This window comes from Phoca vitulina, unplaced genomic scaffold (genome assembly GCF_004348235.1).
Source record: "Phoca vitulina isolate PV1807 unplaced genomic scaffold, GSC_HSeal_1.0 scaffold50, whole genome shotgun sequence".
NCBI lineage: Eukaryota > Metazoa > Chordata > Mammalia > Carnivora > Phocidae > Phoca > Phoca vitulina.
In genome coordinates, this window is record NW_022589753.1 from 12,246,143 (window position 1) to 12,263,830 (window position 17,688).

General features: G+C 51.9%; 1 protein-coding gene across 1 annotated transcript in view; it reads left to right on the top strand.

The window, feature by feature from the left end:
• The first annotated feature begins 292 nt into the window (after positions 1–292).
• Positions 293–17,688, top strand: part of PREX1 (phosphatidylinositol-3,4,5-trisphosphate dependent Rac exchange factor 1) — a 175,804-nt gene continuing 158,408 nt past the window's right edge. The window contains exon 1 of the mRNA XM_032387778.1: positions 293–632. Coding sequence (XP_032243669.1) covers positions 420–632 — 213 coding nt within the window. The 5' untranslated portion in view covers positions 293–419. The remainder of the gene's footprint in view (positions 633–17,688) is intronic.

Below are 17,688 nucleotides of genomic sequence, written 5' to 3' on the forward strand. Positions count from 1 at the left end.
TCCCGCCCGAGCGCCCCGGCTCCGGCCGCTCTCAGCTTCCGACGTAGCCGCCGAGCGCCGCGGCGCGTCTCCAAGGGGCCCGGTGCGCCCGCGGAGCGCCTCTGCGGCCCGAGAGCGGCGTGGCACTTGGCAGACGCTCCCTTGGCGGCGGGGGCGGTGGCGGCGGCGGGGCCCGCCGTCTGGGAGCCCCGAGGGCCGGCCCCCTCCCGCCCCTCGTCCAGCCTCCGCGCGGTGCCTCCGCCCCCGGCCCGGGCCGCCCGCCCCCAGTCCCGCCCGCCCGCCGCGCCAGGCGCCGGGCCCGCCGCTGAGCCCGGCCCGCCGGCGCGCCCCGTCCGGGATGGGGCGCCTGGACGCCTGAGTCGCCGTTCGGCGCGACCTTCGCGCGGGGGAAGGAGCCGGCGCCGCGCGGCCGCGCTAGAATGGAGGGACCCGGCGGCAGCGATCCCAGCGGCGACGGGGCTGGGGACGGTGCCCACCCGGACCCCCGGGCCCCTGGCGCCGCTGCGCCCAGCTCTGGCCCGTGCGCGGCCGCCCGGGATTCCGAGCGCCAGCTGCGCCTCCGCCTCTGCGTCCTCAACGAGATCTTGGGCACCGAGAGGGACTACGTGGGCACCTTGCGCTTCTTGCAATCGGTGAGTGTCGCCCGGGGCGCGCGGGGACAGCCTCTGTCCCGGCCAGCCCTGCTTTGGAGCGCAGGGGCCTCCAGCGCGGGGCGGTCCCCACAACCTGTGGCAGAGGTCCCTGGGGGTCGTGGGAGTCGCCTCAGGGGCGCCTTGGCGGGCGCACAGAGAAGTGGGGAGATCTGGGCTCCTCCAGAGCTGGGCTGTCGCCTCCTTGGCCGGCCAGCGGTCCAAGCCCGGACTCGGGGTCTCCCGCACTCCGTTTCCCCCCTGCACGCTGCCCTTTTGTCTTTTTCTTTTCCCCTCCCGCCTTTCAAATAGTTTTAAAATTAGTTACATCCGCGAGGTAGGGGCTCTGGGACCCAGGCGCCGGGAGCTTTCGCTTCTGCGTTTTTTTCCCCCGGCGATTTCTTCGCCACCTAGTGCACCACCGACTACTCATCTGGGACAGATCCTAGACATCCTAGAGCCCAGCGCCCCTCAGAGAGGAGGATTCAACCCAGAGCCCGGGAGAGGGATGGAGATCCCACAAACCCACAAAACGTCAGGATAGGACCCCTTTCCCCAGTGCACACGCTTTTGCTGGAGCTTGGGGAGAGTGGGTTTCGAACTCACGACTCGGCAGTCCAGGTCGCACCCCCATCTCTAAGTGGCAAAACCACCGCGTCAGACTCTAAACAGTTGAGCGCTTACTATGTGGTAGGCACTTACATGTGTCATTAGGAGATTTAGCCTTCCGAGTGGCCCATGAAGTAGGCCACAAGTATTTACCCCATTTTTTGGATGGGAGAGTTTAGCTCCAGCGAGGTTGAGTAACTTGCCCAGAATGACACAGCTGGTAAATTGGGGATACTGGGTTTTGAACCAGGGCGGTCCTAGCCGGTGCTCCAAACTACTATGGTGCGTTTCTTTTTCTTTTCTTCTTTCTCCCCCCCCCCCTTTTTTTTTAATTCCCCCTGTGAGAGGGAGGAAGGGGCCACTTCCCTACTCTCCTAGGAAGTGAGAAAAGTGGCCAGGGGGCGGAGGGGATGGGCCTGGGGCCAAGCCTCGCTGGAAGTTAGGAGACTCTGAGGTCTTTAATCTCCATGCCTCCTGCTGGGACCTCATTTACTCTCTTCTCGGCTCTAGGAAGTCTTTTAATCCTGTTTCAGGAAGAGCTGGTGGGGGTGGTGGTTGTTCCTCCAGAGACCCCAGAGCCTGGCTCTGCAGCTCCCAGTCTCTGGGGGGAAGAGGGAGCCCTCTGGCATCCTCTGGGGTCCCCATTGGCTTGGAGGTACAGCTGAGGCTGTGTGAGGTCCTAGTTCCAACTCAGGGAGGAGAGAGCCCTTCTCTCTGTGAAAAGAGGTGTGTGTGTGTGGGGGGGGGGGTTGGGGAGTTGTGCGGTGGCATTGAAAACCATTTGGCTAAAGGACCCTTCTAGAAAAGCCTGTGAGAATAAGGCACGGTTGGCATTTCTTTCCCATCTCTCCCTCTCTCATAGTTAAAAAAATAAAAAGGAAGCTGGCAGTTTCTGATATAAAGATGTAGACAGCTCTGATATCTCTGAGCAATGTCAAATGCTCGGGAACTCCTTACTTCTCCTTCTGAACCACTCCCTGCTCCTCAGTCTGGAAGGGGAAGAGGAAAGACAAACCAATTTTTATATTAATGGGTAAGAAAATATACCTCTTCCTCCCACACCCTTGCTTAGATGGTGTGGTGCGTTTCAGAACAGATAACAGACTGTGTTTGAGTTAACTGTGGTTTCAAATTGTCCACTTGTAGAGTCTGAGGTTGCTGGAATAATGGAAATTGATTGGAATCAACCATTCTTACTATTAAAGAAACAGGAAAAAAACAACAGATTTCCATACTTCCACATTATTGAGTTCATCAATTTTTGTTAGGATTGACATGTCTGTTCTGAGATGAGCTGGTTCTTGGACCAGTCATGCTCCCTGCCCTGGCCTCAGTTTCTCCACCTGTAAACCCAGGGGAGGAGAATCCAGGCTGCTTTTCTGCCTTGTCCTTTCGGGTGTCCCCAGGCTGGTGCTGGAAACGGACTGATTGTGTAACCTGACCAGCCATACCTTGTTCTTGAGCCACAGGAGGCCTCTCTTGTTTTGTTCCGTCAGAAATGCCCCCTAAACAACCCCAAGGCCTTTCAGTTTTGAAAACCCAGGGCTTAGCTTCAGGAACTGCTAATTACCAAGGCTTTCCACGCAGTGAGGTTGGCAGCCTGCAGGTTGTTCTCTTCTGTCTTCCCACCCTCTCCTCCGAGCCTTTATCCTTGGTAAGGGAAGAATGCTTGGTAATCCCTCCCCGCTTTTAATTCCATGAGGCAGAGGCAGGTCTTGAAGGGCTGCCCTAGCCTTCCTGTGTCCCCTAGTTTTAAGGTCCCGTTGTCAGTAGAAATGACGGAGAAATGTGGGACATGCAGAAGGGCCAGCTTCCGGTTCCTGCCTTCAAGGAGGGGACAATCTAGTTGATGGTGGCAAAGTGGATGCTTACAGAAATTCAGATCCAAGGCTCTGGAGCTAGACCGCTTGGGTTTGAGTCCTTGGGCTGTATGACCTTAGGCAAGTGGCTTAACCTTTCTGAGCCTCACTTTCCTCATCTGTCAAATAGGAGATGATAATAGATCTTATCTTACAGGGTTTTCAAGAGGATAAGTCAGTTATATAAATATATATAAAGCACTTAGAACAGTGCCTGGCAGGTAGTATGGTATATAAATATGAGTTATCATCATTAATTTTTCTGTTATATGATGATGAAATAATACAGATGATTAGGGTTAAAGGATTCCAGCTTCCAGTGAGCAGGAGAAGTCAGGGAGGGCTGCCTGGAGGAAGTGAGGTCTGAGTCAGCACTGAAAGGAGGACAGGGACCCTGAGTGAATTTCCTTTTGACTGTCTAAACTCCGGAACCAGTGGTTTTTTTTTGTTTGTTTGTTTGTTCCGATTCTGGGGCTCTGTGGTTCCTCCAGAATCTCCCCGTCTTTCCCCACTACCTTCAGGAACTGGTTTACACCCCTCCCCATCTCCAAGGGGGACTGATGACTTTGGTGCCGTGTTTTGTGTATGTTTATGTAAGAGGCACGGGAAGGCAAGGACAGCCCTCTTGTAGAGATGCTAGATCTTTCTTGGGGGATACCACAGAGATTGTGGGGGAAAGTGCCCTAGGTTTTGACTCAGAACCTTGGATTTCAACATTGAGAAGCCCTGGCTGTGTTGGGTGTTCCCTGTGTGTTCTTGGGCAGTGTTAACAATGATAATAACAATTCTAGTCATTACCGTGTAGGAGCTGACACTGATTCATTATTGACAGTTCTGGGCCCTTCACATGTACCCATTTATTTGATCTTTCTACTCCCCCATGAGGGGAGTGTTGTCATTACCCCACTGACACATGAGGAAGTTGTGGCAAAGATAGTTTAAGTGGGCTGCCCTGGGCCACATAGACAGCGGCGCCAGGGTCTGGTCGCAGGCTGCCCACCCCAGAGCTCATGTCCCTAGGCACCTCGCAGACTGTCTCTGGCTTATAAAGGGCTTGGCCCATGATTTCTTAAGGTGGCAGAACTGAGGTCTTTGTGATCCTGACCCTCTGCCTGCACATCCTCTGGTTACTTCCCCTCTGTGGCTCCTGTTCTGTCTTCTGCAGAATGGGCAGAGCTCTAGAAGAATGGAAGTGGCAGGCTGCCAGCTTCCTCCTCCGTGCTCAGTGTCTGTCCATGACGTGAGGGTTGAATGGGGTGCTCTGGAGCCAGGCTGCTGGTGTTTACATCCTGGCTTTCCTCCACATTGACTGCGTGTGGCCCTGGGAAGGTCACTAGCCTGCTCAGTGCCTCAGTTTCCCCATCTGTACAATGGGAACAGTATGGCACCTGTGTCATAGGGGTGTTGTGACACTTGAATGAACCTGACCTTGAAGCTGTTAGCACTGTGCCAGGTACATAGCTGGTGCTCGGTATGCTATGGTGGCTTTTTTGGGGATGTGCAGCGGTGGGGGTCAGAGGAGGTTGTCTGTTTGGGGTTCACAGTCTCCCCCCCACTTAAAGAGGAGGCTGATTGAATCTTGGGCCCACCTGCCTCTTGGTTGGATTGGTTTGGGGTCCCTGCTTGCAAGTGGGGAGACCTCAGGGGCAGGTGCCAATGCATCCTACGATTGGTGTGCTAGCCGGGCAGGGGTGGGAAGACAGGAGCCTGAGTGGATGGTAGAGAGATCCCTGGGTAAGGGTTGGTCAGCAGGCCCCCGAAGGGCTCCCCTTGGCTGGGGGCAGAGACCTCTGTCACTTCCAGGCACCCAGAGGGTCTGCTCGATCGGCTGGACCAGGGTCCCTGAGGCTCAGGGGGTGTCGGCAGAAAGCTCCCAGAATGCTTTCTGGTTCTGCTTTTTTGGGGGTAGGAGACCAGAGCTTCTCTTCTCATTGGAGCTCTGCTTGCCAAAACAAGAAACTGTGGTTTTGTGTTGTCCGTTTTTTTTTTTTTTTAAAGATTTTTTTTTTGCTGCTAGTCTCACACTAGAGAGAAATGCCAGGAGGTGGGGTGGGGGTCACATTTAAAATGTGAATTTTAAATTCTGTAGTCACTGAAACAGAGTGACCTACTCAGTGACTTCAGGGATTTTCACGACAGCGTGTTGCAAAAGGTAGGAGCTGAGAAGTGTATATAACACAATTTTGCTTTGGGAAAATAAACGATAATCATAACATACACATGTCATATGTAGGACATTATAGGCGTTTAGGGAAAAGGATACAAGGACGTGTATCTTGTGGAGACAGGCAAGCAGGAAGATAATAAAGGGAAAAATCTACTCAGAAATCTCATTTATAATACTGTTTTCATATAAAATTATGCATATGTATGTGAACATATATGTTACAAAACTCTGACAGAAAGAATTCTATTTCAGCATGATTACTAGCTTAATGTAACAGCAATAATAATAATTTGCTAACACTTATGAAGTACTGAATGTTTGCAAGCCCTGTATAAAGCATTCTCTGTGTATCAACTCTGAAGTGCTAGGTATTGTGCTTTCCATTTTACAAATGAAACCAAGGCACAGAGAGGCCAAGTCAGTTTTGCAAGGTCACACAGCCTGACAGAGCTGGGATTCAAACCTAGGTAGTCTGGCTGCATAACCCACGTTCTTGACCGCTTTCCTGAACTCCCCAAGATGATGCTGCGTTCATGACCAAAATTAACTGCCTTTGTGAGACCTCCGGCTGCCCATGTGGACAAGAATTAAGCCCAAAGGTCCAAATTATTGGAGCTTCAGGATGCCAGGCCACTTTGTATTGGACAGAACACCATTAGGAAGTCAGGGAAAATCTTTTGATGATAAAAACCTCAGGGTCAGCAGGAGTGGGGGGGGCATCTTTTGTGCAGGGCAAACAGAGCACCCACAGGGAAATCCAAAAAGAAATTAGACTGCTTTTCTCAGTGTGCAGGTAGTTTGGGAGCACCTCCTGTATGGTCTGGGCAGCGTTCTAGGCCAGGAAAATGCAGCTGTCAACAGGGCAGATGTGGCTCTTGTCCTGCGGAGAAGGATGACCCAACAGAGATGCTACATCCCGTGCATTTGAATGAGCGTGTTCTTCAAATGAGCATCCCGGACGCCCATTCACTATTATTGGGTGTTTTCCCTCATAACCATTTATCTGTCACTTAAAAAATAGATGCATGGAGTTGATGTCCCTGGCTTTTGGAGGCTTCAGGGCACCCCTTTCTTAGAGGGTGTCCCCCCTTTATCAGGCCACCGAGCAGAAGACCTGTTGAGCTTGGGCCACTCCCTCAGATCAAAAAACCCACATCCTCTTTGCTTCACAGCGTGGCCCCCCCCCCCCCCAGCTTTTGCAAGAGGTGTCTCTGAAACTGGGCATGGCTGCCTGTAGAAGAACTTAACCTCTCAGATTCTTGTGATTTCTCTTCTCCAGCTCTCTGGCTGGAATCCTGGCAGGAGGTGGGTAATCGGGGTGGGCTGGCCCTCAAACCAGTGTGCCTTGTTCCTCAGGTACAGGGTGGGGCCCCAGCTGGTTCTTGCCCCAGAGTTTTGGAGACATAGAACTTGAGAGCAAGTGGTCTGGGGGAGGGGTGTGGGGGGGAGGAGAGGGGTGTCTGAAACTCCTTGTTTTGCAGGTGAGACCCTAGAGGGACCCCCCCTGCAGAAGTTGTGGCCCCCAGAGGGAGGTGAGCTCTGGTCAAGGGTGGTGGCCCTAAGGCTGGTCAGGGTTCCATCCTGAGAGTTCTGGGAGAAGAGTTCCCAGGATTTGTGTTTTAGCCTGGCTCAAAGGTCCCTCTCAAAGAGGTTCCACAGGGGGCATTTCAGCCCTAGCTGCCGGTCGGGGGCTAATCCCTCCATACTTCAGCCCTTGGCACTGCTGAAATATTGGGGCGGGATCACTGTCCATTGTGGGGGGCTGTCCTGTGCATTGTAGGATGTTTAACAGCAGTCCTGGCCTCTACCCACTAGATACATGTAGCGCCCTGCTCCCTCAGTTGGCACAATCAAAAAATGTCTCCAGATATTGCCACATGTCCCCCAGGGGACCGAATAACCCCTGGCTGCGAACCAGTGGGCTATAACCTCCTTTCACCACCGGCTCTGCTTTCAGTCCATTTCAGGGCATTTATATGCATATGCAGAGACATACGGAATCGCTGTGTCTGAGTGTGTATGTGCTTACCTGAGTGGCATGATAGGGTCGCTCTTTTCATCCAGCCTTGTGTCTCGGGTTCATGGTCAGGAGCGTGGATTTTAGAAGCCGAACGGCCTGGGGTCGAATCCCAGCTCTGCCCCCATGTGACCTTGGGCAAGTCCTTTTGCTTCCCTGAGTCCTGGTCTCCCCGTCTGCAAATGGAGATGATCGGAGCCCTTAGGGGATTGCCGCAAGGACCAAGTGCAGTCATCCGTGGGAAGTGCCTGCAGAGCCCAGCGCTGAGCCAAGGTCAGGGCTGCCCCGGTACCTGCTGCCCGCTCTCCTGCTATCTGAGAGGAACCCCGAGGAAGAAAGGAAGTCTTCCAGCCTCCTAGCCCTGTGTCAAGTTTATTTTTATTTTCTCGGCTCCTTGAGGACCAGAAGGGGCTCAGCCTGCTCCTCTTTTGTCTTGTGGTCGGACACTCAATCTGTGTTTACCCGCCTGGTTCCTTCCCCAGGGTGGGACTGACAGACGATCCCTTGTGTCTGGGCCAGGGGAGGCAAGGCTATTTCAGGCTGGCGGGACTAGGGCCACCAAAGTCTGGTGGAAGCAGGTGGCCATGAGCCACCAGGATCTGGGGGCTTGTATTTTCCCCCTTGCGGGGAGGTGGTGGGCGGCTTCTGTAAGGAGCTGCTCCCAGCCGCAGCACCAGCGAGGCTAGGGCCAGCGGGGGCTGTGGGCGGTTGGTGCTTTCATTCACTCATTCACTTCTTCGTTCGATAAATGGACTCTGGGCTCGGTGCTGGCACGTGGCCAGAACAAGATGGATAAGGCCCCTGCCCTTGTGGAATCTTCAGACAATACAAAGAGAGATCACTTGAATAGGTGGCGACAGATGTAATGATTATATTCACCGAGGCCCTACTATGCTTTGTGTGGATTATCTCTTTGAGCCCTCGCAACAACTCTTGTGCCTATTTTGCAGATGGGGCAACGAAGGCCCAGAGAAATGGAGTAACTTGCTCAAGTCTACTCAGCTGGGGAGTGGATGCACCAAGAAGGAAATAAAATGAGGATGTGTTGGTGATGGGGATGGTGGCATCTACTTGAGATGGGGTGGTCAGGGAAGGCCTCTCTGAAGAGGTGGCATCTGAGCTGAGTCCTGGGGTTGAGAAGGAGCCAGCTGTAGAGAGAGTCGAGAAAAGTGTGTTCTGGGTAGAGGGGGCAGCATGTGCAAAGGCCCTGAGGCAGGACCATGCTTGGCTTGTTTGAGGAACAGTAGGAGGCCAGGATGGCAGAGTTGGGGAGATGAAGTTGGTGTGGTATGGGACTCATGCATGGTGAGCACTGTGGGTTTGATTCTCAGTGGAGTGGAGGGTTTTCAGCAGGGGTGTGGCATGGTCTAATTGATGATCTGAAAATTGTACTGCCCGGGGGTCTTCCCAAGATCTCAGCAGCCACCTCCTGCCTCTGGCCTGGACACTCATCCAGGAGGGAGGACCATACCTTCCCCTCGCCAGGCAGATCCCCAGACCCTCTGGGAAGGCTCTTGTGTGACCCAAGGCTATTTCCATCCCTTCTGGGTCTCAGCCTCCAGGGGAGTGCTGTGTCTGAGCTGACCACACCCGATGAAGAGTTTGGGTCCCTGTTTATGACCAGGGCGTAAGCAGGCTGTGCGGGTGGCCCCTGGTGAGAGGGCTGTTGATTTATGATGGGTCTCTGCTTCCTGTGAGAGAGGAAGGCGCCCCCTGTTTTCTGTTCAGGAAACTAATTTGCATGATTAAAAACTGTTTGGTGGTACCTTTGCCTCCACCCGACTCATAGCCACCTTAACAACACTTTCCTGTGTGATATTAGGTCTCACCTCTGCCCTGTGGTGTTGGGGAATGCAGTTTTCAAACCCACCTCATAGGTGAGGAAGACTGAGGCACAGAAAGTGAAGTGCCTTACCCAAGGACACCCGGTTGAGAAGCAGCCAGGACGATTACAGTTGCCTGCTCTGCTCTCAACCTGGGCCTGCCCCGGTCTGCCCTCCATACACAGCCAGAGGGGTCCGGGTGAGTCAGTTCTCACCACGGCGCTGCTTAGAGCCCTCCCGTGGCTCCCGCCTCCCTCAGAGTAAAAGCGAAGTCCTCAGGATGGCCTGGAAGGTTCTGTCTCCTCTCCTGTTAGTCTCTCTTCTTCTTTCTCATACAGTTTTTTTTTTTAATTGAGATATGATTCACACACTATAAACCTCACTCTTTCAAAGTGCATGATTCAGTGGTTTTGAGTATTTTCGCAAAGTTGTGCAATTATCACCGCTACCTAATTCCAGAATCTCCTTTTGCTCCTACTCCCTGCCCCCCGAGCCACACATGTCCTTTCTCCTGCCTCATGGTCTTCTCACTGGTTCTGTCTGGGATGCTCTTCTCCCACTGTCCCTGTGGCTCACTCCGGCCTGTTCCCGAGGAGGTCTTTTGCTGACCACCCCTCCCCCTTTCAAAATTGTACTCCACCCCCACCCCGCCACTTCGTATCTCCTTCCCCTTCCCTGCTACCACCTGACACACTAGATGGCTGACCAACCTCCTGTTTATTGTTTGTCTCACTCACCCGAGTGTCAGCTCCGAGAGGACAGGCCATTTCTTCTGTTCCATTCACTTTGTCAGGCACCAAGAACATTGCCTGGCACATAGTAGGTGCTCATTAAATACTTGTTGAATGAAAAAATTTGCTTTTCCTCAGTATACGTGTGTATGTTTTCTTATATAAGAGGACATAATTGTCTTGGTTGGTCTAACGGCTAAATACTTTTGTGCAGACTTTTGGGGACCTGGGACTAAGACAGTCTCATGCTCTCAAACATGACCAAAGGTGGGGTGTGGGCTGAGGGCCCTGGTCTGCTGTGTTTGCTGATCAGTCTCCACCACCCAGCCCTTATCAGCTTCGGGCAAGGGAGTAGATGAGTGAAAAGGGCATGAATGAGACACAGTTTGGTTCCTGCTACTTTCTTAATGAGCGGCCTTGACTTTGGGGCGTGCGGAGCCCAGTGTGGGGAGTGGCTACAAGACTGGTGTCCTTGGCCTCTTGCCCTTACCACACCGGGAGGGCAGAGGGAGCTCTGTCTGGTTCCAGCCACCAGCTGATGGCTGGCCAAACTGTTGCTGGGTGGTTTTGAAGATTTATTTCCCCTGGATCACAAAGGTAATAAATAAAGTGGTGGGGTGTGTGTCAAAAGCACATTCCCTCCCGTCCATTCAGCCACAGCATTCTTTCATGGAGCCAAGGATGGTAAAACGTTTTGCATATATACCTGGCTGTAGGTATTATATATTTCTACATAGGTGCAGAGGACTAGACACAGAACCCTCGTATGCCATATTTATGGGCAATTTCATACATTTGTTTTTAAAGTTAATTTTTGGGTAACTTTTTATTTTGACATGTCAAGAATACAGAGCCCCCTGTATCCCCTTCACGCAGACTCACCAATCCTTAGCTGTTGGCTACATTTGCTTTTAATCCTCCCCTCCTCCTTCCCCTCTTCCACCTGCCTCGCCCAACCCCAGATAGACGCATATGTGTGCACACACACGTGCACACGCACACACATACATTAGTACAATTATCATGACTTTGATCCATTTGAGAATAATTGTAGATGTGATGCCCCTAAGTCATTCAGCATGTATCTCTTAAGAACACGGATGTTCTCTTTAATGTAACCATAGTACACTGAACAAAATCAGGAAATTTAACATTGATACTAATTTATACAATCTACAATCTGGATTCAGATTTCACCTGTTTTCCCAACAGTGTCCTTTATACCTAGCTCCCCTCCCCTGTCGTCCCCATTCCAGGGTCCAGTCCTACTACCTAGATCCTGTCCCTTTGGTGATTTTGTGTGTGATTTTGACCCCTTGTGTGGGCAGTAGAAACTCTTTGCTGAGATGCGGTTCTGCCAGCGCGTGTCCTTGGCCACCACTTCCCAGCTCTGTGACCTGGGGCAGCGGACTCTTGGGCCTCAGTTTACTTAGCTGTGAAATAGGCAGTTTACTTAGCTGTAAACTGGGAAAGTTGCTGTTCCTACCTGCCAGGCTTGTCGTATCTTCACACACATTTTACCGAGCGTCTGCTGGGCATCTGGGCCTGCTTAGCTGCTGGGGGTACTGCAGCCCAGCGCAGGCAACATGCGGGCCCTTGGGGGGCTCCCGCTGCTGTGGTCGCTGAGGAGAAGGGATTCGCCGGGCATGGTGCTGGCTCCCAGGGGCGCCCGCCGTGTGTTGGCCATCTCTGCTCTCACCACACTCATTGTAGAACCTTGGGCAATGAGGACCCTTCCAGACAGCCAGTGTCACCTTTTGTTAAATTTGTCCTTGTTCTTTGCCTTTGTTTTAGCCTGGGAGCAACCCCACTGCCCACACGATATTGTATCTTTCTTCTCTGGCCTCTTCTGGGGGATTCCTCCCAAGTTTGCACCAAGCCTTCTTCATCACCGAGCCTCTGATGGCTTCGTAAGGGTATGTGGGGGCTTCGTAGTGAAACGTGGGCTCCCCACTACCCAGGTCGGATCCTGACTCCTTAGTGGCTATGTTATCGAGGGCCATCTGCCTCACCGGTGGGTGCCTCAGTGTCCTCTCTCCTGAAATAGTGCTGCTTTCTCCATCAATGGGGGCGTTAGATGAGGTAACATCCGTAAAGCTCATGCAACTGCCCAGCGCATAGGGGGTGCTTCATGTGTATTAGCTAGAATTCCAGTCATTCCACTGATATAATGTGAAATATTGTGAATACAATTATTATTTTTATTATTTTATTTATTTATTTAAAGATTTTATTTATTTATTTGACAGAGAGAGACACAGCGAGAGAGGGAACGCAAGCAGGGGGAGTGGGAGAGGGAGAAGCAGGCTTCCCATGGAGCAGGGAGCCCGATGCGGGGCTCGATCCCAGGACCCTGGGATCATGACCTGAGCCGAAGGCAGACGCTCAACGACTGAGCCAACCAGGCGCCCTAATTATTTTATTTTTTAAAAAAAGATTTTATTTATTTATTTGAGAGAGAGAGAGGGAGCACGAGTGGGAGGGGCAGAGGGAGAAGGGAGAGAAGACCAAGCAGACTCCCTGCTGAGCACAGAACCTGACACGGGGCTCGATCCCACGACCCTGAGATCATGACCTGAGCCTAAACCAAGAATTGGATGCTCAACTGACTGAGCCACCCAGGCGCCCCTATTATTATTATTACTTAAACATTTATCTTAGATTGTGCATTTACATGGTTTCCAGTTTTTCAAACTGGCAGACCATGTGCATTGTCTTTGTTCAAGCTGCCAGTTCTTATATCCATCTAGTAACTGAGGGCTGAAGAAGCCTTGGTTCAAACCTTTTGGTTTTTACTAACCCAAAGAAGTCACTCACTGGCAGCTAGAGTCCTAGAATCAGCTTGTGAGAGCTGGAAGAGACCAAGACATCATCTCACTTATTTGTCTCTTTTTTCCAGAGGGGGAAACTGAGACTCAGAGCTGTTCCAAGCCTGACTTGGCCCAGGCTCACCAAGTGAGCTTGTGGCTGAGATGGAATTTGAACCCAGGTTTCCTGGCTCCTGTCCCGTGATTGTTCTGCTTTTGTCCAACAGCTAAGACACCTTGGAGGACAGAGGGAGGCTTAAGTCATGTCCAGATGAGTCAGAGGGCTCCCACGTGCCCGCAGGATTCCTGCGTCCCTGGGAAACATCACTCTCAGACTCTTTGACATGAGGGCCCTATAAGTGTGGGGTGTATGTGTTGGGTTGGGGGGCCCATGCTGTGTCCCAGGTCCTGTGCTCGCTGCTGAGGACACAGATGTGATGAAAACAGAGCTGCTTATTCTCATTCAACGTCCATGGGGCCACAGAACCTTGGGTTTCCAGCTGGAGGTCCTCACGCCACATCAGGCCCATAAGTAGATTTTGTCAGGCTTGTACAGTGTTTGAAAAATTTACTAGTTGCCAACATTGAAAAATCAAGGTATTTCATACAAAAATCCATATTTCTGGTTCTTTAATCAGAAAACTCTATGTACACCAAGTTCACATTCCTATAGGCAGGGCTTGGCTGGAGCTGAACGGCAGCTGTTCCCTTCAGACAGGGCTTAAGTCTTCACTTTGCCACACTCCCCACTCTTCCCTAATGTCCCTGAAATAGAAGCCAAATGGTAGTTGCCATTTATCATTACGCTTGCCCTGCTAGGTTTTTGTTTTTGTTTTTTAATATAGAGTTAAGAGAACAATGGAGTATTTCTTTGAACGTTTGTTTCTATCAGATGGAAAACCGAAAGCCAAAGAAGGTCCTATGTTTTAAGAAAAGTAGGAGGTGGCAGATTTCTCTTTGGAAGAAAGATGTGTTTAATAAGCAAAAATGTGTTTAACAAGCAGAAATGTGCTCTATTGTGAAGAGGTTGCCACTTTCGTTGCCATTACGAAGGACACCCATCCAGCTCTGCCTTACCTGCCGGGTGGCTGTAGGCAGCTGAGTTTGAGGTGGGTGGGTGGTCCCTCTGGCTCAGTGAGGTGAGCAGAGGGGAAGGAGGGACTGCCTTAGAGAGGGCGATTCCATTACCCCCCAGCTTCCACCTCCTGGGGCCTGCGGGCAAGTCCCTCTTCTTTTTTGCAAGCTCAGCTGTTGAACTGGAGATTCCCACATTCGTCTGTCCTACTTCCTGAATCTTGTTCTGTACTTGCGCTCCGTTGGGAGGCCCTGGGGTGCAGACCCCAGAGAGGAAGCAGTGGGTTCCGGCACGGGTGTGAGAGGGCCTCCTCTTGGACTGCAGGGCCCTGGTACCACCCCCGGCAGGCTCCGCGTCCTCCTGACCATGTGTAGCCCAGCAGCACCCTCTCCCCGGCCTCCATTCTCCCACATCTCGGTTTTGAGAGAATAACAAGAGCGAGAACAAGAACAATACTAGTACTACTGTTGCTGATGAGAGTCGCAGACGCTCAGCGTCAGCAGTCCTTGGTGGCAAGTGACTGGAGGCCCAGCTCCAACTGTCTTAGCGCAAATGGGAATTGCTTGGCTGGTGTCAGGGAAGGGTCTGTCCTTTGTCCTGGACTGGGCTCTGATTGGCTGCCTTGGGTCGTGTGGCCGTCCCTGACCGAGTCACTGAGACTTGGAGCGGCCAGGTCTGGGTGAGGGGCCCCCCTGTGCCCCATGGCAGTAAGGGAGCATTAACTCCCAGGAAGAAGGACCCCAGGTGCTGGGACAGGAAGAAGGGAAGGGTGCCGGGTGGGAGCATCTCTCCTCCTCTCTGCCGGTGTTTCCATCTCAGATTGGAAGCATTTGCCTTCTCCTGAGTCGGGAGTTCCCAGTGAACCCTGCCGTCACCTGGCCTGCCTGTGGTGCCTCATGGCTTTTCTAGTTCCTACCTTCAAAGCCCTGTTCATACTCTGCTTCCTTAAGAGGTTTTCCTTGACTGTTCTGGCTCTTTCCATGGATCTAATAATAATACCAGTGTCCATGGGCGTGAGGTGTTGTGCTCAGTGGATGTGTCTCAAGCAGTGTGGCCTCCCAGGAACCTGATGGGGAAGGTTGCCTATGTTGCCTATTTTATACATGAGGAAACAGAGGTTGAAAAGGTTCAGCAACCTGCCCAGAGTCACACAGCATCCTTTTCTCTTCTGGCAGACCCTGCTGGATACACTTTTTTTTTTTTTTTAAAGATTTTATTTATTTATTTGACAGAGAGAGACACAGCGAGAGAGGGAACACAAGCAGGGGGAGTGGGAGAGGGAGAAGCAGGCTCCCCGCGGAGCAGGAAGCCCGATGTGGGGCTCGATCCCAGGACCCTGGGATCATGACCTGAGCCGAAGGCAGACACTTAATGACAGAGCCACCCAGGCACCCCCACTGCTGGATACGTTTTGTCTTCTCTGAGGCCACACAGCCTGGGTTTGAATCCAGGCTCTGCCCCTTCTAGGTATTGTCACCCTAGGGAAGTGACTTAACCTCTGTCTCTGGGAGAAGAACATTCCAGGCACAGGGAACAGCAAGTGCAAAGGCCCTGAGGCAGGAACATATTTCAGGAAAGAGGCTAGAGTGGCCAGAGCAGAGTAAGCCAGGTGGCGAGTGAACTGGAGGTGAGTCAAGGAGGTAGCAGTGGGGGTAGGGAGCCTGGTGGCCAGATTGGGCAGGGCCTTGTGGGCCACTGTAAGGATTTTGCATTTCACTTTGAGTGAGGTGGGGCTCCTTGGGACTTTTGAGCGGAGGAGGGACAGAATCTGACTTAGTTTTCCCAGGGCCCCTTTGCCTGCCAGTGGAGAATGGACTGTAGAGGGGCAGGGTGGAGGCAGAGGGAAGAGGCTGCCATGGTAGCCCAGGGAGAACAACATGGCACCTGGGGCCTCAGGTTTTCTGTGGGTGGTTAGAAGTTAATTGCCTCTTCTTTGTGCTCCTGTGTTATTTAGTAGTAGTGTGATGTTGGATCCTGGCTTTATCTGATTGAGCCTCAGTTTTCTCATCTGTAAAATGAGGTTAATGATGTTACCTCTCTTATCAGGCTGTGGGGATGAATTATATGAGGTGATGAATGTAAAGTGCTTCCTGGAGCGCCTAGCATGTCATAAGCGCTCAGCAAATATTTGTGGAATGAGCCCGTGAGCGAAGGATGGGGAGTTTGGGGCTACTTCAGCTCTGCCCAAAGCATCTACCCCTAAGGTCAGTCCCAGAGTGGGAAGCATCCTATTCTCCCCCGACTCTACTCTCCTCCTCCCCACACACGGAGATTTGAATGAACAGAACCCAGAATGTTCTGGCAACAGTCGCTCCCTCTTTCCTAGTAACAAAGGCATCTTTGTTATGTCTGGGTGTGAAATCCATTTCAGAAGTGAGGATAGTGCAGGCTCAGGAGTCAGCTTGTGAGGATGGGGAGGGGCTTGGGAGAAAGGCATCTCAGGGCCCAGTAGATGGACATCCTGCTTCCTGACAACCCTCGGTCCTCATTTGGGTCCAGAATGCTCTTGAATTGGTATTATTTTGTGGAATGAGGGCTATGTGGACATTTCTGCTGAGTAACCCGTTAGCGTTACCTTACCTTTGGTAGCGTTACCGCTCTCTCTCTCTTACGCACGCAAAGTGATAATACCCAGTGTTGGCATGGCCGCTGGGACACGGGGCAGTTCCATATGATGCTGGTGGGAGTGTTGACGACTGGCGTCTTTTGGGAAAAACAGTCTGGCAGTGTTTTTAGAAATAAATAAATTAAAAAAACCCACAGTACCCTTTAATTCGGTTCATTTGGGAATCTCCCCTATAAAACCAAGAAAAAAAAGCATGTAGAGACGTAAGTTACAAAGATATTTCAGTTTTGTTTATAAATGGCCAGAAAAAAGGGGTCAGGGAAGCCACATTAACAGAAAATTCTGACTAAGATTGTTGTTTATCCATGTGTTGGGATATCAGGCAGCTGTTGAGAAGAATGAGCTTGATCTCCTCTTGACGGGAAGGGCTGTACGTGCTGAACTGTTAAGCAAGAAAGGTTAAGTTGTGAGTCAAATGTAGAGTGTGATCCCAATTTTGTAGAAAAAATAAGTACAACAAGACTCTCTCAATGGGTGTTTATGAACGGGGAGAAAGGCTCTGTAGGACGCACACCAGAAAATTAACATTGGTGGTCTCGGGCTGATAATGAGGAGGGGTGCCGAGAAGATATTTTATTTATCTTTGTACTTTTTTTTTTGTATTGCTTCACCAGTTATAATTAACACACTATTTCTCAAATTTCTCAAATTAAGATAAACTAATAATTAAAAGAAAAAGATAATTACTGGATTTTCACCCGCTGCTTGGCAGACCTATGTGTAATATTGGATCAAAGACATACTCCTGTTGGTGCTTTGCGAATCACGATAGTGGGGTGGTTGAGGCCCCTTAAGTTACCCCTGGGCCCCAGATTTGACAAAGGGACGCAGATCTTTCCCTCTATGGAGCTGACGTGCTGGTTGGCCTCGAACTGTACCTGGGACCGTGGTTCGCAGAGAAGGGCCATTTTTGCCCCCTGCCCCCGCGGGGGACGTTTGGCAACGTCTGCAGACCTTCTTGGCCGTCATAACTGGGGAGACAGGTGCCACTGGCCTCTCGTGGGTAGAAGCCAGCGTTGTTGCTAAATATCCTGCAGGGCCTAGGACGGCCCCCGCAACAGTGACCTGACCCGAAATGTCAGTGGTGCCGCGGTCGAGAATCTGGGTTCGAGCAGTGTCTGGCACAGCAGATGCTAGCCGGTCTGCCGCACTGATGACATCGGTGTTTCTGCATCGGCCACCCATCTGACAGGCAGGGCAGTCACGGCCCGAGGGGGCCACCGCTGAGGTGGGCTCGGGGCCGGCCTGCGCATCCCTGCAGAGGGAAGACCCTGACCCTGGGCAGACTCTGCAGACCGCGTCCCTGCAGAGGGAAGACCCTGACCCTGGGCAGACTCTGCAGACC